The sequence below is a fragment of the Danio rerio genome, chromosome 3 (assembly GCF_052040795.2).
Source record: "Danio rerio strain M-AB ecotype USA chromosome 3, GRCz13ab, whole genome shotgun sequence".
In the NCBI taxonomy this organism is placed as follows: domain Eukaryota; kingdom Metazoa; phylum Chordata; class Actinopteri; order Cypriniformes; family Danionidae; genus Danio; species Danio rerio.
In genome coordinates this window covers 55577637-55600154 of record NC_141023.1, presented here as the reverse complement: position 1 = coordinate 55600154, position 22518 = coordinate 55577637, and the positions used below count along the sequence as shown (strand labels likewise).

Below are 22518 nucleotides of genomic sequence, written 5' to 3'. Positions count from 1 at the left end.
TGCAAGAGGAATCTGAGGTTTATATACAAATAAAGCGAAAGCTGAGTGTGTGTTCATCTGGACTACTGTGTAGACTGAGTTATTGAGTGTCCATAAAGTTAATTATACAACAGTATACAATATGTATACAAAATGTACCATAAATTCAATATACTTACAGTTTGTGGTTCTTTGCATGTAGAATACCTTGTTGTTACCCCCTTATTACCCAAACAATAGTTTCTTCTTTAGCACTTTATAGAAAAGTACACCATGAATTCAATATACCTTTGCCGTGCTTTGCAAGTTGCATATCTGGTTGTTACCGCCTTATTATTCACTAATTACAGTTTGTTCCCTTATACCTACATATACGTTCTTTGTACTCGTGCCATTATTTCACTGTACTTGTGTGGTACTTTATGGGTTGCATGTGTCTAAAGCATTAGCAAAACTTCTTGTAAGGCAGCCACAATAAAACAAACACAACACTTTTCTCCAATAATACACGCAGCCTTTTATATGTAAGCTGAGACTGCATATCTCGTAGATGATATGTCGGACACATTGCACTCTATAAAGCTAGTGATTTCACTGTAGGGGTTAAGAGTGGGATTAGGTGAGCACATTTAAGCATTGCATGCAGCAGCTGCATCCAGTCTGCATCATCTTCCTGGCACCTTTATCTTACAGTCAACTGAAACACACGGCTTAAGAGAATTGAGTTCATACATTTATTACAATCACTTTCCTTCAGCTTCTTTACAAGGGGTTGCAAAAACATGCGATGAAATAAATGTAAATTATTTTTAAATGCTTCTGCAAACTTTCTTTAGCAATATTTAGCAATAGACAACTGAACCTGGACAAGAACACAGAAATACAATCAGTTATAAAAAAAAAAATTAAAAAAAACATTATACAGCTTCATGTTAGTCACATACTTATTTTTCATGTTTAAATTAAGTAATACTGTTTGTACTGTATGTACAACAGAGCCTGAATGGAGTGTGAGATAGTTTGCACCCACTTTTTAAAGTTAAACAAACCAATGCAGTATTTGCCACAATGCAGTACTCAATAAAATTGCTTTCAGTGCAACAAGTTTTATCAATTTCCAACAGCTTTTAATTTACAATATTTTAAAAACTTCTTTCAATCTACATTTAAAAGTTACACTTTAGGGATTTATTTGTTGTTGCCATTGTTATATCATTTCAAGTAGAATGGTGACCCTAAATTATTCCTGCTTGCATAGTTCTACATCCCAGTGCATATAACAGCTCTTAATAAAGCTAAATAAATGTTATGACCATAGACTGTAAAATATATGGACGTAGTATCCGTCATCACACCCACGGTGGGATAGCAAACAAGGGCAAAGAGGCGGAGAGTGAGTGGAGCTACAGACACCTGCTGGCATTTTGCTTGGACCTGGTTCAGACACACTTTACTTTGGGAGAACGCTTAATACTATCACCTGTGACTCGTTTGTATTCTGACCACTTGTGCTTTGTTGTATACTATATCAATAAAGTGTTTAGACTTTTAAAAACACTGCTATAACACATTGAGCCACTAAACATCGTTCTTATGATGTTTTTCAACAGGAGGAACACGCAAATTATTTCCAAACACTTCAGATATAGTCTGTGTTAGTTAATGTAAGACTATTGATGAAATCCAGCATAACACTGTATGACAACGCTTCAGATGACTGTTCTAGAGCCTACAGCTAATCAATTCGTCAGATTCTGGAGTGCATTACAGCTCTAAATATAAATATAAACGATAAATGATCTTAAATAAAACAAAAACATCTATAGAGATGGTATATAAGTATATAACTTTACTCGCATGGGAAACGGAGGCCACGTGAATGGTTTGTGAGCACACTTAAGTGCACTCAGCATGCCATGCCATCTAATAATTGTAGGAAACAAGTCCAAGAGGCAGTTGACAGTGTAAAGCCACATAAAACAACACAGACATACGATAAATATGCCGAGTTCAGTGGCTAATCTGCAGGATTCAGCTGAGGTGACATGACGGCGACCAATGAGACCTAGCTTTCACTCAAGTGGCCACTCCCTTAATTATGCAAACTTAATATAACTTAATATAAAAGAAACGGATGAGTTATAAAAAAATTCACCCACCTCACAGTTGTCATGAAGGGTAATATTAGTTGTATTAACCAAAATCTTTTTTTGTACCAGGCTGTAAACACCTTTTTTTCTGCTGTAAAGTTGGCCATTCTAACAGTGGGCTCAATTGAAATTTGCTCTATTTTGAAGCCAGGAGCAGCCAGGACTAGCGGAACTTCGGATGAATTGCAGTTTTAGTTACTTCCGTATTGGCTTCCTGAGGGAGAGTGGGAGGTTGGCGCTTGGTTATGACAAGTAGATATAAAAAAACAGGGTAGATTTGTTTCATGCAAGCAACATTGCCAACAAAGGTAGTTGATGGGCACTGTACTTTTCTTTTTGCATAAGTCAATAGCTAAATTTGCATTGTGTGATACTGTGTTAAGCTATAGGCTATTTTTGTAAAGCATTTTAAATAAATTGTTTAAAAATATATATTTGATATGGTGATTTGATATGACTTTCAACAATATTAACAGTACTTTACAGTATTGACACTAAAATAGTATAAGTGCTGTATTAAATGTTAGATCGTGAAAGTCATAGCTGACATATTTAATATGGAAATAATGATAGAATGTCACTTCATTTCCTGGCCTGGACCCTGGACTAAACTTTCCCCAGTGTTTTCTGAGGTCCAATTGATGTTCTTGGGTTTGAGTCCACAGCAAAGAGATGTAAAGAGCTTCCTGTACTCTTGCCTGATCTGAAAAAAAAAATTAAAAATGAGAGTATTTAAACCTCTAGCTAAACATATTCACATTTTATTTCCCAACTGAAAAATCCTTGATAGCACTTTGATTTTTGTATATAGTATGATTTATTTATCAGAGCATTTGCTCATCAGCAAAACATCTATTTGATGTCTATTTTAAATGTTAATAGATGTTTAGAATCTAACTAGTTTATTTCTTAAATTTCAAATGTTCGCACAGCAAAACTTTTACAGATGTTTATTAGCCATTTGAGCACAGAAAATGTCATCAAGACAATAAAAAAAAAAAGATCTTGCAGACATACTTGTTCTACCTGCTATATGCTTAATATAACGAGAGCGATAACTTTGTGTTAGAGTGTGATATCTGACCCCTTTATTGAGGACGCAGTAGATGAGGAAGATGAAGGTTCCCTGCTGGGAGTTCAAGATCAGGAAGAGGATCTCCAGCACTTTACTGCTATTAGTGAAGAAACCCAGAATCCAGGAGCAACCGAGAACCACAAACTGAGCCAGGGTTTTCAACATTATAATCCTACAGAGGAATCAAGAGTTAATCTTTATTGTCCTCTTAATATTAACTATAGAATGATCAAATCATAATGTTTGTTACTTAGTTTGCTTTAATCGTGAAACGTCAGCGTTCAGTTTTTTGAAGGCTGACTTCAAACTGATTCCGATGCTGATGAAGAGAATTATGTTTAACTGCAGAGTAAAAAATAAACTGTATTAATCACATTGTTTTCCTTATAAATAAAAGTCATGTTATAAAAATAAACATGGTTACAGCTATTATGATGGTAACAGGTCCCAAAAAACTCCAGATGAAGCCTTTATCTATTTTAATCCAGCATCTGTTTGGAGAAGGATGCAGTCAAATGAACACTGAACACAAACATGGATGATGAAAATGTTTAGAATTGAATCATTTGAAGTAAACTCACTTTTCACTTCCGTAGCCGTTGGGAACCACTGCCGCAGAAATGCCCACCACAACCAGAGCAACCACATATCCTATCACAGACATGAATCTGTGGCGAAGCACTTCCTTCTTTTGGGAGCTGATCTGGGATAGGTTCTTCACACAGATGAAGAGCAACACAGCTTCAATGAACATCCACACAAAACCGGAGAGAAAGAGGAAGTGCAGAAGGCCTGATATCAGCGCACACAACACCTGGGGAGCATGACAGATGGTTATAATGATTCTCAATACAGACTGCATAAAATCAAACTTTACAGTATTTATTTTGCTAGCTCACATTGATATTCTTAAGGTGAATAATTAGTCCATGCAAATGAATGCATGGGGAAAAGAAAAACATTTTGAGTGGAGATCCTTTCATATTGACATCAACTTGAAAGCTTTCATAGAAATCAATAAGTTCTTCTCAGGGATGTGTTCTTTCTTTGTTATTATTTTATATACTAATGATTGTAGAAGTATATCCTGAAATTTGCAGATGACACTGTCATTATGAATCCGCTGGTAAATGAAGAGATTTCTCATGGACCTCTGGTGGAAAATGTTTCTTGGTGTGCAAATTACAGTCTTAATCTAAATATAGCAAATACCAAAGATATGATGATAGATTTTTGGAAGACTGCTGTTATCGTTTTACCTACTGTCATTAATTGGAGGGACATTGAACTTGTGGATGAGTACAGATATTTGGGTACAGTAATTAATAGATAATTACAGTTTAAAGTTAACAATGAGATCATTTGCAAAAAGGTCCAACAGCACTTGTTTTTCTTTTGAATTTTTTTAAAGGGTGACAAAACACATTTTTTGAGATGTTGACAGACATGTATATGTCCCACGTTGTGAAACACGCTTTTAGGATATTTATGTCAATAAAAAGTGAAAATTGGTTGTTATTGCGTTGTTTCAAGCAAATTCATTCTTTCGGTTTGAAAAGAAATTTTTAAGTAACATCACAGCAATGAGATCCCTGTATAAATTCCAGCATGAAGATTGCAAGTCTGTACCGGCCGGTACAAAGTAAAGTCATTGAGTTGAGCATATCTGTTCATTAATTCATAAGAAAGACTTGGTTCAAATGAATCAGCACGCTCTATTGTGAATGAGATGCATCTTCCTTAATATGCATGACATAGCTATGAGGACTCCTTTTACCCGTTACAATGTTCAGAGAGATGTCACGTTGTGTTGCCAACCGTAATAAAAACAAGTGGAAAAAAAGAAGACATGGGTTGACGATGTTTTGTTTTTAAATGTGCCGAAACAAAAGTTTTTTTTTTATTTCCCCATGATGAAAGCACAGCTCGCGTGAAGACTCAAGCAGTTGGTTTACAGTGGTCAGTTTGTAATAAACATTTATTACCTGAGAGCTTTTTGAATCTGGAAATAGTGAAATCCGGATTTGCCACTCCAATGCGGTTCCAGTTCGCGTTGATTGTCCTGTCTCTACGGATTTGGTAAATGTGTGAACAATGTTCATTGTTTATGTTTCTCCAGATGGCAAATTTATTAAGAGTACTTTACTTATTTATCAAGAGTACTCTCAGTTTTTGAAGACATTACTTAGTGAAATGGCTGAAGTTACTAACTAGTTTAAAGTAATATTACTACAGTATTAAACGACTTAATGCTGTATGTGCAATTTCTTCAGGAACTATTTGTTAAAATATGTAGTATGTCTTCACAAAATACGTTTCCTTTTGAATTGAGTCTGGAGCAGTTTTCACAAGAACAACTCCATTTCTTCAACACGTCCACACACCCTTTCTTTTTTTCAAACTAGAGATGCAAAAATAAGAACTAGAGGGGTTTCGTGGCCCTTTATACTATGCTTAGGCTCCATTTCCACCAATACGTTTTCAATTTGAAACAGCGCTTTAGAATGAAAATGATTCACTTTCCACGTTTCATCTAGCATTTCTGAAAAGCTCTCTCTACTCTCGTGTCTGAGCTCCAGGCAGTCAGTGGGACCTCTGAGGATAACTGCCTGGCTGAGAGCAGCAGAATGTTAGCCAGTCCATCTCAAATCTGCCGATGGATCTCAAATCTCTGTAGCTGTTAAATGCAATCTAGAAATCATCCTGTGTACCTAAATCTAACAAGTCAGTCATTTAAAACTATTAGCCTACTTGTTCTGAGGTAACGTTTTGGTTGAGCGCAAAAAAAAGCTAAAATACCTATTAATTTGTGTAATGACATACAATGATTCTGCACATTTGACTTGCCTTTTTTCCTATATATATTTTACTAACTGATTATTATATTCAGCAGAAAGAGATGGCTATTTCATATTTCACCAGGCATTTCCTCTGATAATCTTTATTTTATGCATAAAGCCTGATATTAAGCACATATTGCCAATGTTTTGTACTTTTCAAGGACAATGAAAGAAGGCAGGCCCCATTTTGTTATAAATTTGCATGCAGTCAAGATGATGGTCATTTAGCCTAAATATGTAAATTTTTGGTGTCTGCTGTTTTTAAAAAATTAAAAGAGACATTGCTTCATGTCATGTTTTTATTTTATTGTTAAGATGGTTAGATAAAACGGTGAATGACGTTATAAAAGTACACTGCCGTTACGGGTAAAGATTTACCGACGTGTCCTCAGACGTTTGATATGTCTGAACTTAGGAAAGGAAAGGATGAAAGTCTGAACTTTTTTAGGCTACTTGAGAAAAAGCCTCAATCAGGTAGCGTAATTGTCAGCAGCCACGCCTCCCTTTCAGATGATTTCGTTTTCCCCCATCCACAATGACACAGCAGCAGCATTTTAAAACCAAAACGCTCTATTTTTGGGGATCGAAAATTCTGGGGTAGTGTGATGGAATGCGTAACCATAGCAAAACTTATGCGTTTTAAAACCAAAACATATTAGTGTAAATGGGACCTTAGTGTTGATGACTTTGTTCTTTGCTAGTGTGTTATTGTCACTGACTCGGTCAGAGTCATTCCCGGTGGTCACCATCACTGGACTTCTAAACATTACGTCATCCTCAGACACTGCTTGCAACACACCTGCAGCACATCTCACTGATCACCACACACACATATAAGCAGCCCAAACACTCACTTCAGTGTGGAAGTCTTGTTCTGCCCTTGCTGACATTTCTGAGTGTTCATATCCTTGCCTGATCTCCCTGTTATTACCTGGACTGTCCCTTGACCTTGCCTTGCCTGCCGCCTGCCCTGAACCCTGCATTGTACCTCGACTTTGATCCACGCCACCTGCCTCGAACCCTGCCTTGTATATCGCCTTTGATCCTCGCCGCCTGCCTCTGACCCATGCCTGCTATCACTATCCTTGACAGCCAGCCGCCAGACTATCGACCCAGTATTGCTACGTTTGATGCGAGTTCGCACGCTAGTGCTTACTGTGTGATTGTTATTAAACTGTGTTCAATAAATATACTGCAAATGGATCCCTCTGTGTCAGACTCCTCGTTACAGTTACTGTTTTGTTTAATTGCATCAGCTGGTGTAATGGAAACAGATTGACCAAGCTGATTAAGACTGCATCCAATACACTTATTTTACGCAGCCGCCATTTTAAAACATGAAAGCGAGGCTGCGGTGGAATGAAACCCTGAAATATAGGATCAGGACTGTAAACATTGCAACAACATGCCATGGATTACAAACCTCCAGCTGTTGCCGCGATTTCAAAATGCAGATTTGGTTTAAACATCACTTTAATATCATTGTTATCGTTCAATTAAAAGCATATTAGACATTAAACAAAACCACAACCTTTTAAAAAGTGTCCTCCCAGGCTTCAGTTCATAACACCAAGGGGACTTTCCTGCTACAGCCTATGTAACCCGGTGAGCAATAAAACAATTCAGTCCTCTGTGGCACACCCTCGTGTTGTCTGTAATAGTGTTGTCCCGGTACTGAAGTTTTAAAAACGTCCATTTCCTGCTAACATTTTAGTTCTTAAACACAACTGATTTGCCATAGTGTTCACCAGTGCTCAACAGAAATAACTGATTCGCCATGAAGGTCATAAGTTCACCACTTATCACCAAATACAAACACAGATACAGTACTGTACATGGACACTGGGGCGTTTAAAGCTGCAAAGATCAGTCAATTGCTCGTCTTGTGTTTGTTGTGAAACTGCGTCACTACTGTTCAGCACTGGTGAATACTATGGCAAATCTGCAGTGTTGCGTTCAACAGCGCTTAAATGTTAGTGGGGAAATTGCCGTTTTTTTATTTCAGTACTGAAATTCATTATCATGACAAGTCTAATATAGTGAAAGAATCAGTTCATTAACTTAAGTTTGATATATGGCCTCAATAATGTGCGTTTGGGAAAGATAATGAAATTATACATTTGTGTCACTTTCTTTTCGCTGATAAGTCAGGTACACAACATTCCTGTCTGTCATTCCAGTCACCACAGCCTCGATTTCGATTTTGAAATGGCGGCCGCTTGAAATCAGCCATTGGAGCTCAACACACATTGCTCCAAGATATTTTTAGATAATGGGTGGCTAAAAAAAAGCTTTTACAATAATTAATTCTCCATCTCATCAATTGCACAAGGAGCTTGTTGTATTTCCTTCAAGCCATAGGTTTAGCAAAAGGGGAAAGGATATTTAAAAATTTATTTATACCAACAGTTATTTCAACTAAAATCTACTACTAGTACATTTGCTGGAATGTAAGTTTATTTGAAGGATGGATATGGATTTTAATTTACCTAAGCCCCCTTTTTTAAACTTAGAATGTTTTTAAATTATTAAATGTGAAACTTTTCTGTTTTCTGTTTTTGAATATTTGTGTGACTTTGTCAATCAGTTGTCTCACCTGTGCAAATCAAATTTTCTAAGGAATGAATAACTTAACCTAACCTAATCTAACCTAACCTAACTCTATATAAATCTCCCTAACCATGCCCCCCTCCCCCCACCCTTCCCGTTAGTTTGAAATGAGGGAATGATGCAGCAATGAAATCCCCACCTCTAAGTATCATTACATTTTAGCTAGAGAGACACTTGCATACTGAAATAAAATCTCAGCAGCTTCTGGTTTACACAGACTTTAAAGCTTTTCTGATTTGAAGGGTTTCTTTTTCATTCTTACCTGCTGACGGCGAATGAGGTTGAGGAACTGTTGTGTGAGCAGGAGCAGGAGGTGAGCCAACAGCAGACTGATGCAGATGTTGATTCTGGCCACATTATTCACTCCAGGACTCCACTGACAAAAAGCAAAGGTCAACAAGGCCAAACTGAAGAACAGCAGCCCCACGATCACACACACCACATTCAGCACATTCAGCAGAGAGTCACTCTGAGGAAACATGTCAAAGAACACAAGTGCCAAATTCAATTAATTTCAATTTCAAAACCTTATTGTTCATTTCTGATGGGGTTAGAAAATTATCTTAAGGCAAATGACACAAAACAATACATATATAATAAAAAATAATTTACATCATGCCCTGCATTCACACCAGTTCCAAATCACCCTTGATTGCACACATACAGCAGAAGATGTTCAGGAACTAATCAGATGGACTATAAACACAGCACCAGTGACTTGTTAACCCATATGTAAGCATTACAAAACGTTTCCTTGTCTTGCCTTTCTGTGTTTTTGACCTTTGCATTATGTGGTTTTGCTGCCTGTACTGTGTAACGGATGTGGCCAATCAGAAACATATTTATTTTGCTTTATTCAACAAATAATGCATTGTCACCCTCTCCTATCCAAAAAAGACCAAATGGTCAGTGTGTAAGCCAATTTCAAAGGTATTTATGACACGAAAGGATTGCGCTTGGAAATGGAAAGAGACATGGTCAGGCTCCTATACAACTTGCTTAAGACTAATGTAAGACTAGTCGATACTATTGAAGTCCCCTTCAAATTATTCTTCAATTCACTTAGAGCTAATTTGCTACACCAACCATTTGGCTGTCTATATCGATCTCTCTCTAGATTACCTTCTCTAGATTTCTCCAGTCTGTTCCTGTTTTGACCTTGCCTGTATGACCATCCCAAAAAAGCTGCATTTGGATCATAACCTATGTTGCCATTCCAATTCTTTAAATTTTCACAATAATGGAGGTTCAAAAAATTAAAAATCTCTACAATAAATAAACCAGTGAGAGGTGTTTGTCTCTCTCCAATTATTTTACTGGTCACACTTTATTTTGATTGCATCTACATGCCAACTAATTCTCATTCGATTATAAGTAGACTGTTAGGTTGAGGTTAGGGTAAGTGTAAGTTGAGATGTACTTGCAAAGTTTCTATTAGTCAGTTAAATGTCTTTTGAAGTAGCAGTATCAGCAGATATTAAGCAGACAGTCTACTAATACTCAATTAGACTATCAAAATAAAGTGTCATCATTTGACTTGCTAAACATACGATTCTTTAAAATTTGTTGTTACTTCAGTTAAACAAGTTAAACGCGTAAACATGACTACAATATTAAAAGTTTTATCAAAATATGAAATATTACAATAATAAAAGTTTAATTTAGTTTACTTCTTTCACAACAATGGAATTCTGCACTTTGCCAGATGTTATATAAACTATAAAAATAGAATTTGAAATAGAAATAACACTACAATAGAGATCTGCACGGGACAAAATTTTTGGTGAGGGGAACCAAACCAAAACCACCCAGCTATACAGAATCCAGACAGCCTATAACAAGCTGTCTGTATAAACACACACACACACAGCAACAAGCAAGTGACACACAGACAGCATCACACTCTCTCTCATTTACACACACACACACACACACACACACACACACACACACACATCGACAGCAACAAACAAGCTAAACACAGCATCACGCTCTCTCATTCATACACATACATACACGTGCTTGCTCGCCTGGGAGTCGGTAGCGATATTGTTAGACTCCCATTTGATTTACACCAGTTACAGACCACTCCTGTACTTTATTCGGAAACTTATTCTTACACCACAAGAAATCTGGTCAGGTCCCACGGCTGTACCAATGCAGACCACTACTACAATGTATGCACAATGTGCACGGCTTCAATAAGTAATTTGTATACAACAATCAAAATGTTCTTGTCAGTATTTAAAATCCTTAGTTTCTCAACAAACCTAAATGTTGCTGAGACTTTTTAGACTTTTCAGAGCTCATTGGACAGGTACCTCTGGTGGATGACTGCTGGTTTGCATGATGACAGCAAATGTGGACAGATGAACACAGGAACACACCGTGAAGCTTTTGTTGGTGCTTAACACAGAACAACCATCTACAATCCACTCGCTGATTTTCCAGTACACACAGTGCATTGAACCACTGGAGTCAAACTCCTGAGAAAACAACCAACAAGAAAATAATTTGAGTGAATATTAGATGTTTCCATCTGCTCACATCTGCTACAAAACACATTTCAGTCTCTCACTCTGATGTGTCTGAAGGTGAAGTTGACTGGTTTGCTGAGTGCAGTGTTGGTAGTTTTGGGAAGAGTCACTGAGATCACAGAGGACATCATGGTGTTAACTGAATCATTTGTTGCGTTGAAGAAGTCGGCCTTCAGTAGATTTTCCATTGCGGTGTAGCCCAAAAAAATCACAGCAGCTGATCACATGGGACAGAAACAGATGCATAAATGCAAACAACAATAAAAAAAAGCTGTATAGCAGGGGTGCCCAATCCTGTTCCTGGGAATCTTTCTTCCTGCAGAGTTCAGCTGCAACCTTGATCAAACACACCTTTCATTAACTACCAAGTGCTCCTACAGGCGCCACTTAGACCCTGTCCACACGAAGACAGCTATTTTCAAAATATTGCTTGATGTTATACTTACAAATTCTCCTCATTACTATTCTACAGTTGGAATATTTAGTAATGAGGTTAGTGATCATTGTACAATTACATGTGTCAGAAATGGTAAACTACCTAAAATAAGCCAAAATGTGACATCTTTTGGTGAACAAGCATTTTTATATGAATTGTATGATAGTGAAGTGTCTCATGTATGTGATATAGCAGATGTTGGTCTGGCATGGAATTATTTTATGGATTTTTTTTTTTTTTTTTTTGCTTTGATTAATAAGCATACGCTAATGAGAAAAAAATCGAGTCTGTGGTGAAGATAATCCTTGGTTTATCACTCTTGTTTCATTGTCTATCAGAGAAAGAATTATTGCTTGGACCAAGGCAAAAAAACAAAAACAAACAAACAGCGTTAGTGACTGGGTCTAATATAGGACATTAAGGAATAAATGTACTAAAATGAAACAAAATGCAAAAAGTCTATTTTAATATGATAAACAGACATTTGCATGATCCTAGCAAATTTTGGAAACTGATAAAAATCAACAACTGTGACTACCAGCCTAATTTTCTCAAACTCCAAGTACAGTATGTTTTCGCCTCACGATATCAGACGTCACAAATTCTGAAGCAGTATTGGGTCAAGTGCTTTTCTGTTTGATCACTTGAGAAATCAACATGTATTATTTTTTGTTTCATTGCTAAATTATTAGGTAATTTCTAATTGCTAAGACTGTATTTCTACAGCTCAACATTCGTGTTCATGTAAGTAAGTAATGTGTATTTATATAGCACATGTATTGTGTATGGCCATAGACCTAAATACATTTACAGTCTTGAGGGTGGTTTCTCCACACCACCACCAGTGTACAGCATCCACTTGGATGATGTGACGGCAGCCACAGAACAATGGCGCCAATGTTCTCATCACACACCAGCTATTGGTGGAGTGGAGAAACAGTGATAGAGCCAATTTGGTGGATGGGGATGATTGGGGGCCATGATCAGTAAGGGCAAATTGAGGCCAGGACACTGGGGTTACACCCCTACTCTTTAGAAGAAGTGCCATGGGATTTTAAATGATGACAGATAGTTAGGACCTCGGTTTAACATCTTATCTGACCAGGCTCAGCCCTGCTTAGATTCTGTGATTAACTGGTCTTGGGCTGCAGGGTAATGTGGCTGTGGCCCATGTTCATCATTCCATTTTAACTGAAATAAACTTTTAATAAAATGAAAGCAATTTATTTATTTATTTATTTATTAAATTTATATCCAAAATGGAAGCACATTAAACAAATAACAGAGTAACTGTTAAAAGAAGTGATTATAAAACTATTTATACCCAGGCTATACTAGGCATATGCCCAGCAAACATTTAGACGTTTGATTACCATTAAAAAGATGGTAATCATATGGATGTTCCTCAGTCACATCCAATTATGGAAGAAAAAGAGTTCCAAATTACAAATCCAACATTGTGTCTTTGACATCATATGGCTGTAAACGGCACATCTTTTTAGCATGGTGCGTGCATGTCTAAATATGTAATCTTCTGGACGTTAGTATTGTTCTGCTTAATTTAAGTGTTATATTCACCTAAACACTTCATATACAACTGCCTAGTTTGTACAAAAAATTGTTAAAGTTCTTAAAAGGCACTAAATCGGTCCAGTTGAACCTGAACATCTGTATAATGTTGTAATAACAACAATAATGTAATTCAAACAATGACAGATTTGTGCACTTTTAGAATAACTTTTTTCATTGTGCAAATACAAAAACTGTATTATAACCAATATATAAACATGCAGCAATGTTAAGAAAAAAATATTTTTAATTAATGAAACATAAATACATATTAATTAATTAATTAATTGATTGATTAATTAATTAATAAAAAATGTGCCAATGGGTCGGAGATAAGTCCCTCACTGTGCTCATCAGCCAAACATCAGTGCAGAGAACCTGGCCTTCTTGGAGTCCTTGTAAAAGGTGCAGGAAGGTGTTCAGACTGAGGACTCAGGGACATTTTTCTACTTGGGGAGTTCAATGCCCACATGACAGTGATACCTGGAGAGGTGTGATTAGGAGGAACGACCTCCCGGATATGAATCTGAGTGGTGTTCTGTTGTTGGACTTCTGTTTTAGTCACAGTTTGTCCATAACAAACACCATGTTTGAGCATAAGGGTGTCCATCAGTGCACTTGGCACCAGGCCTGCGGTCGATGACTGACTTTGTAGTTGTGTCATCTGATTTTCCACCATATGTCTTGGACACTCAGGTAAAGAGAGGCCAGAACTGTCAACTGACCACCACCTGGTGGTGAGCTGGATCTGCAGGTAAAGTGGAAAGCTGGTCAGACCTGGCAGGCCCAAACGTCTCTGACACCATTGTTGATGCAGAATTGAGGAGCTGTAGCTGCAAGGCCTGTGGTGCCCATCGTGGCAGCAATCCACAAACTCAGTGTTGGACATCAGAAATAGGGGATGCTATCAAGCTAAAGAAGGAGTTCTACCAGGCTTGGTTGGCTTGCCAGACTCCCTATGCAGCTGATGGGTACCAACGGGCGAAGTGTGTTGCACCCCTGGTAGTTCTGGAAGCAAAAACTTGGGCCTAGGAAGAGTTAGAGGATGACCAGTCAGCCTCAAAAAGATTTTGCTAAACTGTCTATCAGCTCAGGAGAGGAAAACTGGCACTGTTTACAGTGGAAGTGAGGAGCTGATGAACCTTAAATGGGGATGTTGTCGAATGGTGGAAGGAATACTTTGAGGATCTTCTCAACCACACTACAAATTAAGGAAGCAGAGATCTCTCCAGGTGAGGTCATTAAGGTAGCAAGCTTTGCAGTGGCTAAGCAGTGGGGATGGATGAGATACACCCTGTGTATCTCAGGTAGCTGTCTTGGCTGACATGTCTCTACAATATTGCATGTAGTTTGGGAACAGTACCTATGGGCTGAGCAATTGGGGTGGTGGTTTCTGTTGTTAAGAAGGAGGATCACAGAGTGTGCTCCAACTATTGGGGGATCACACTCCTCAACCTCCCTTGAAAAGTCTATGCCAGGGTACTGAGAAGAGGATCTGGCTGATGGTTGAATTTCAGATCCAGGAGGAACAATGTGGACTTTGTCCAGGCTGTGGTACATCTTTGCTAATTGCAGATGATGTTGTTCTGTTGGCTTCATCAGACATGGACCTTCAACATGCACTGGGGCAGTTTGTTGCCAAGTGTGACACAGCACCTCCACGTTTAAGGCCTTTGTGGCTTGCCATCTACAGGGTGGAGGAAAGTCCTTATCCCACGCGGAGGAGTTCATGTAATCTGGGGTTTTGTTGATAAGTGAGGGAAGGATGGAGCGTGAGGTTGACAGGCAGATCTATGCAATGGCAGCAGTAATGAGGTCAATGTACCGGTCCATTTTGGTAAAAAAGGAGCTCAGCTGAAAGGAAAAGCTCTCGATTTACCGGTCAATCCACATTCCTACACAAACCTATGGCCATGACTGAATGGACAAGTTCTTGGATACAAGCGGCCAAAGGTAGTTTCCTTTGCAGAGTGGCAGCGCACACCCTTTTAGATAGGGTGAAGAGCTCTGTCCCCGGAGAGAAGCTCGGAGTAGAGCTGCTGATCCTCCACATCGAGAGAAGCCAGCAGAGGTGGCTCAGGCATGTTTCGAATGCCTACTGGATGCCTACCTAGGCAAAACTGCAGTGGATTCAGGGTTAGATGACAAGATGTTTTGTTTGTAGGACAAAGCAAAAGGCTAACTTGTAGCCAAACAGCTCATTTCATCCCAAAAATAATTTTAAAACTCTAAATTTGCTGATAATAATATGAATGTAATTTCTTTGAGTTGCTTCATGGCAATAAAACTAAGTTAAAATATAAAACTCAAGCAAAATAGTACTAAAATTGTAATTACACAATATCAAAGAAGCAACCTATCCTCTGCACATGGCTTTGAAAAACAACAAGATCTTGACATCACAGCTTTGATCACAAATTAAGCAGGGTATTTCCATGTTTAAGTTCATTTGTTTTTCATATTTCCTAATGATTTTTTGAAGGTCATGATGGGCTACAAATGCACACATAAAGAATGTGTAAATTTTAAACTTTGTGCACATAAAATTGTAAATACATGAACGTGAATTGTGTGTAAATGTATACAAGTGTATATTAATGCATTTTAGGACATGTTGTGCATTTGTGCTGTACAGCCGCAACTATTTTTGGCCAGGGACAAGACGTTGCCGTCAGACCAATACTACACCATTTGTACCATCCCGCGGCGACCCCTTTTAGCCATGTAGGCAAATTGCCATCGGTCCAATGTTTGCTGGGTTGGTTCTGTGTCTCCTTAACATGCATTACAGTGCATTTTGGCATTTCATGTTGACAGAAAAAACTGTGAAATCTCTGTTTATAAAAATACCCATGTATATATACGTGTGGACATGATCTTAGTTGGTTTAGTTGTGTTTGATCAGGGTTGGAGCTGAATTCTGGAGGAAGGCAGATCTCCAGGACAGGATTGCGCATCCCCGTTGTAAAATGTATACATGTATACATTGATACATATTTATTTACTTTTTTCCTATTAATTCACACAGCACTTCACATACTTGTCTCATTGTTGTTCTTGGCGATGCCAATGAGATCGATGTCAATATAGCAGCTTGTTGTGTGTAGTCGAGGGATTTCATCTAAAGTGACATGTGGTCCAACCATGAAGACTTGTCCCTCTGATTAAAAGAAGTCATGAGCCACTTTACTTTAGCCACTTTACTTTATGACCAGAACCAGAAAATCAGAGCACATCACACCTGTCCTCAGGTCTTTACACTGGCTCCCAGTTACATTCAGAATAGATTTTAAAGTATTATTAATTGTCTATAGTAAATCATTAAATGGCCTAGGACCTCAATACATTACAGATTTGCTCATTGAATACAAACCTAATAGATCACTTAGATCATTAAACAAAAGGCACATTCAAATCGAGATTGAAAAACACGTCTGTTTAGCTGTACCTTTACTGAATGAGCACTGTGCTACATCCGACAGATCGCACTATTATGTCTTTCATTTCTTTTTCATTCTTTTATAACCTGTTTTAACACATCTTAACCTGTTTTTAATAATTTTTATAATTTTTTTATTTTATTTTTTTTTACTTGACTTTTTTTCTTGTTTATGTTAAACACTTTGAATTACCACTGTGTATGAAATGTGCTATATAAGTAAACTTGCCTTGCCTTTAATTCTAATGTTCATTTAGATATTTATCTAGTCAATTAATAAATAAAGATGTCTATTTTCTATAGATAAGCATATTACACTATATAGTAAAATAACCTTTTCAGGTCTCAGAACCTCAAAAGACCACGGGATTATATTAGACATATTTGGCACTGTGACAACAAATATTTTCAAGGAAAAATCAAATGGTGAATCTAGTTATAACGATACATTTTTTTTAAAAAGAAGTCTGAATGATGATTTGATGGACAATTTTAAAGTTGCTGAAGATTCATTTGTAGTTTTTTGCTAGCTTTGATTTACCACTGCTCATGATATAATGGCCAATCCCAATTCAATTTTTATACCCTTACCCCTCCTCTTGGCCCTTGAAACAAAGTGTGAAGGGGAAGGGCTTCAAAATTTACTCCTAAGAAGTAGGACAGCACTACAAAACCTGCCATCGTGATCTATTGCTTCATATGAAATCGACGATCGCGACTGCTGTAGTTATTCCAGTTGTGTTATTTTTTGGTTCTTATCTTCAGAAAATCACTGAAGGCAACGATATCCTGTTATCATAATTATATAATGTGGCAATAAGATCATAACTACACTGTGCATTTACACAGTGGCCATATTCATCTATATAAACACACAAAAACAACATTAACATTATAGCAGACACTGTAAAAAGCTCATCCCCAGACTTTTCTGACAGGGTATTTGAGTGTCATCGAAGGACAGAATGTTGTGGGACTGTTATACAGGAGTTATTATTATGGATTACAGATCAAATACGAATACCATAATGAATGTATTAAAACAAATGATTGTTTGTTGTAAAAAATTCATAATAATGACAAAAAATACTAATTTGTGGATCACCTTTTTCCGGGTACAGCTATGCTGCCATTGTGGCTGGTGTATTCTGGTAAATTTTCCTACCTCTTAGTTTTGAGTGTGGTCATGAAAAATCTTTGTTTAAAGGGGTATACCCCTTCCCCTTAGCTCTACGCCTTCAAGCTAAAGAGAATTGGCCCACCCCTACCCCTTCACGTGAATACACAAAACGAGGGGTAGGGGTAAGGGGATTGGCTAAGGGGAAGAATTGTGATTGGGCCAATATATAACCTCCTTATTTTTCTTGTAAAATAAGTAACAGTGTCTCCACTTACCTACATCAGCAAGAGTAAAACTGACATTGGCACTTGTGTTTGTTGGCTTCACTAATGTAGACACAAGTTCCTCATTGCTTTTTAACAAACGGTTTCCATATGAGGTCACTTCATTTGTGTTGGCTAATGATGATGATGATGATGATGATGACTCTGACATATTTACTGCAGCATCGAGGACCATATTTAAAAGGCTGGTCACCGTCTAAATTATCAATCAAACAAATAAAGCTACATGAAAACATTAACAGGGCCAATAAGACAAAATATGCAAGTCAATATGTAACTGACACAGATTTGATTGTTTTCTCATTAGTCTTCTGAAGGACTTACATCTAAAGGAAGCTCTTCATCTTTAATATTCTCAGTCTGCTCAAGAATATTTTCAAGACATACTTTAGAAGCATGATTCTGAAATCACAATAGCAAATGCAGAGTTTGATGATTTTGATTAGGTTTATATATTAAAGAGCAGGTCATTTGATAGGTCAAGTATCTTATTTGCAGTTTGTAATTTGACTCTTTCTTAAATAAGTGTTACTTTAAATACATATTAAGAAAAACGTACAAAGTGTTGTGCAAAAACCATGAAGAATAAATAGAAAAATAGTCATATTTCACATCATCAAATATGTTCATAATGAATATCATTTGCACTGCTCTTGCACTGATATGAGGTTAAATACAGCTCTACTTCAGAAATTCAACTTACTGTGCATTCTTCCCGCAGTGTTCTTTTTAAATCTGCAATTAGAGAAATCAACATGAAGACAATAACAAAATCAAGTTGCTACTGGTGGTCAACACAATCCAAAAATAAAATATTGAAAATCAATCCATTTTGACATAACAGAACTGGTTTAAATGTGTTAATCAAACTTACCTAAACATCTTGCAAAATTAAAATTAAATGTGAAACATTTGTCTATAACAACTGTAAGGATCCAAAATATCAGACTCTGAGAACTCCTATGGAATTTCATGAGACAAGATGCAATGTTCTTATCTGAGAAGTGATGAAGAAACTAGCCGTTCAACCGTTCTATCCAAATCACTGTTGACAATGCAAACACAGGGTGGAGAAACAGAGCTACACTACAGCAGGGGGTAATGCGAGAAAGTCACCCTTCTCCTTCCACCTCCAGCCCCCTTCTTGACCCTTATGTCACCTTCTAATTAGAGCACATTTCACATAAAATGTTCAAGGTTTCAATATGGTGTATCTTGCAGCACCATATTCATGTTTGGTATCATTTTAAATGTCTCTGTGTGATTGGTAAAGTGGTCTCAATTTTACAGTAATATTTCACTGGTATATGTTGATTTGGTTTTTGACTTCTATAAGATCTTGATAAGATGCTCTCCCTCCTCAGAGATGGTTAAGTCCTCAAATTCACCAGGCCAGGGTTTCTGTGACACCTCTATTGTCTTGAATTTATGGCTGTTTGTTTTGACTTGAGTATATAAGGTAACATGTGGTATAGGACTGGGGGAGATCTTGTAAAAAGACACCCCATTGCAGCATCTCTGAGACTTATGCTGCAATGTATTTCTCTGGTCAGGTATGCATCTCTAACTCTTTGATTTATCTTTGATTAATGGATGTTGTATTGTTACAGTTTCATCTCTGAATTGGCTTCCTGATTATTTATTATATAATTGGCAGAATGCAATTTTACCTGACAAATAAAATGTTAAGTTTTGATTAATTCTGGAGTTTTGCGATTTCATTGTATCCAGTGGATTACTAGGAGTCTTCGTTACCTTTATAGTATGGCATAATTGAATTGATTAATAGACGCATTTGATTATTGTTAGCCATAGAGTGCCGATAACATGTAGACCTTTTAATCATTTAACCACTGGAAGTAGCAAGTTGTATGGGCTTGGCTAGAGATCTGTTTTTTTTTAAGACTAGGTAAGCAATTAATGCGTAAACCAGGGGCGTGGAACTCAGAGCGATGTTGGTCCCTAATGAACGTACAATTTAGAATATCGGACAATCAGAAAATATCAAAACTCTAAATTAAATCATAAATGATGAATGTGATCCGTTCTTACAATTAGAAATACAATCTAAATTTTAGGATCATTTAAATTGGAGTCAGATTGAATTCGTGGCCCAAAAAAAAAAGAATATAAATAAATTCTAATAAATAATACAATTATTTTCAGAAGCACTAGAAAAGGCTTACATGCATTAAACCTCCGACTATGCAGTTAGTTTCGTCATTGGGCAAATAGATGGACTCCTACACAACCATTGTCAGTGTGGGATTAACATTCTATTTTCACCCAATAACCAATGACATTTCTGTCCAATCTGATGTCCAATAAATAATAGTAAGAAAATCTGAACAATTACAATAGTCATGCAACTTTGGTGCTTGCACTTTTAAAAAGTAAACTACAAGGATGTTGTCAAGTTCACTTAAAGAAAATATTTACAAGTAGCAGAAAAAAAAAATAAAGCAGTTTACTGAGAGTATGCTTCCAAGTGTACTTTCACAAACTGCAAAATAAGGCACAAGTATTAAATTAGTAAACTATCACCAAACTTACTGCAAAAAGTACTTGTATAAAAATCTTTTCTTTTTGGGAATGCAACCATTTTTACATTACATATTCATTTCTGATGTCACAATAAAAGAATGCATCACATTAAGCTACATCTTAGTTTTTGTGTCATTCATAATAGATCTAAATTGGTTGTAAATTTGCATTGAGAAATGTGATGTTTCATTTGTTTGACAATTGGTATATGGCCTTTGGCACAGAATAATGAGCCATGATCATAGTGTGCTTGCAAAGACTGAGAAGCTCATTTTACACAAATTAACAATTAACAAATCCCAGATTCTTGATTTTATTGCATTTTAAAAGATGTCCAAACTTTTCTGGAATTGGGGTTTTATATTTTACAGATTGTTGGCTTCTTATTTGTATCATTTTGGTCCACAAATAAACATATTTTTAATGTGAGGAGAGATAATCATCCTGAATAAATTAATGTTTTTATTATGTTTATATTATTTTGAAACAGTTGTTCTTCTGCAACAAACAAAATTTCATAGGGTCCGGGGTCAGCTCTGAACAGCCTAGTGGCTGTTTGACCCACGACTTCTGTCTCTATCCAATCTTGGAAGATATGACCCCACCTCTTCGCACGTTTTTGGAAACAGTCTATGCCGGTTTTAAAAAGCCCCTACTAGGGTTTTTTATTGAAAATTCCCTTTCATATAGTGTGTAACACAGCTCTGAATGAAGTGAAATATCCAACTAAGGCTTAAATCTGAAAGTGCAGTGTTTAAAACTATTGATTCATCTATAAAAGAGTCGACTCAGAGTGATTCAAATAAATTGTCTTGATAACGTGTCTTTAGCTGTTTCGATACGAAACTTAAGCCCTGCTGAATTGTTGCGCGCGCAAATCCGGGAAATTAAATCTCCGGCCCCGCCCACAAACACAGTAGCAAAGAAAAAGAGGAGGACAAACACTGTAGCAGATAATTAGGTAAAAATAAATGCAGATTATAAGAAAAGAAAAGTGTTTTTTGACCTTGGATGCATATCAGCCTGTTGTTGGAGACCCCTCAAACCAAAATATGACCCTTTTAGGGGCTCTTCAACCAATCAGGTAAAAACATCTATATTTATGATGCAGTTAGCGATGCATTTCACAGTATAATTGTTGTTGTTTTGAGATTGTAAGCAGAAGGGCCTATGACTTGGTGCAAGAGTTGAAACTTTCTTCTGTTGATGAAACTGCAAACTATCTTGAGTAAACTTTCTTTAAATGAATCTCTGACTCTGGGTCTTCATCTGACAGACAGGTCATTTTTTTGAGTTAAAACTGTCGGTTGCCCAACATAAGTAATTTGTTTCTATTTTTTCCCCCCAATAAAATCTGCTTAAATGCTTAAATTAAGCATTTAATAAAGGTCTACCCTAGTGAAAAAAATCTCATTCATGACAACTTGCAGACCACATTTGACCCAAGTTGTTATAAATCTGATTGTTATATATTTACAAAACACATTTGTTTATCTGTGAAAATGCTGAAAATATATATTTGTTGTACTTTTGTCAATTAAATGCAAGTTAAAAATAATTTACAAATCACAGATTTTTGATTTTGTTGCATTTTACAGTGTCCAAACTTTTCTGTAATTGTTGTTGTATATTTTATACACATAGTATTGTCATTTACTTGACTAATTTTGGTCCTTTAATGTAAATATATTTGACTGATGAAAGATAATTATTCTGAAAGAATTAATGTTTTTCATTAAATTGTTAAATGAATGATTCAGCCAATTAGTTGCTGCCAATGCAATGCAAATTTATCTAAAACTTAAACCCCCAAACAGTATTGCACAGATTGGCATTACTGATAAAGGTTTTGTACTGTGAATATTTATTAAAAAAAAAAAAAAAAACAACATATAAAGTTAAAGAGAGTTTTATAGTCTAGCAACTGCTAGTTTT

General features: G+C 36.7%; 1 protein-coding gene across 1 annotated transcript; it reads right to left on the bottom strand.

Annotated features, from left to right (window-relative positions):
- Window positions 1-699: 699 nt before the first annotated feature.
- On the bottom strand, window positions 700-21490 carry LOC147846061 (putative adhesion G protein-coupled receptor E4P). Its single transcript, XM_087245199.1, has 14 exons — window positions 20289-21490; window positions 18743-18964; window positions 18364-18441; window positions 18031-18235; window positions 16237-16356; window positions 11233-11408; window positions 10976-11140; window positions 8917-9123; window positions 3786-4018; window positions 3629-3695; window positions 3455-3546; window positions 3214-3376; window positions 2380-2832; window positions 700-1298 (listed from the first exon to the last, which is right to left on the bottom strand). The coding sequence occupies exons 2-13, from the start codon at window positions 18794-18796 to the stop codon at window positions 2707-2709; spliced, it is 1686 nt and encodes a 561-aa protein (XP_087101325.1). The 5' UTR covers window positions 18797-18964; window positions 20289-21490; the 3' UTR covers window positions 700-1298; window positions 2380-2706.
- Between the last annotated feature and the right edge of the window lie 1028 nt (window positions 21491-22518).

Excerpts from the sequence above, each read along its gene's own strand:
- LOC147846061 (XM_087245199.1), bottom strand. The coding sequence starts at position 18,796 with ATGTTGATTTCTCTAATTGCAGATTTAAAAAGAACACTGCGGGAAGAA. Across the intron at positions 18,442-18,742 it reads CACTGCGGGAAGAATGCACA|AATCATGCTTCTAAAGTATG; the intron begins GTAAGTTGAATT and ends TTGTGATTTCAG. Across the intron at positions 18,236-18,363 it reads ATGAAGAGCTTCCTTTAGAT|ACGGTGACCAGCCTTTTAAA; the intron begins GTAAGTCCTTCA and ends TTGATAATTTAG.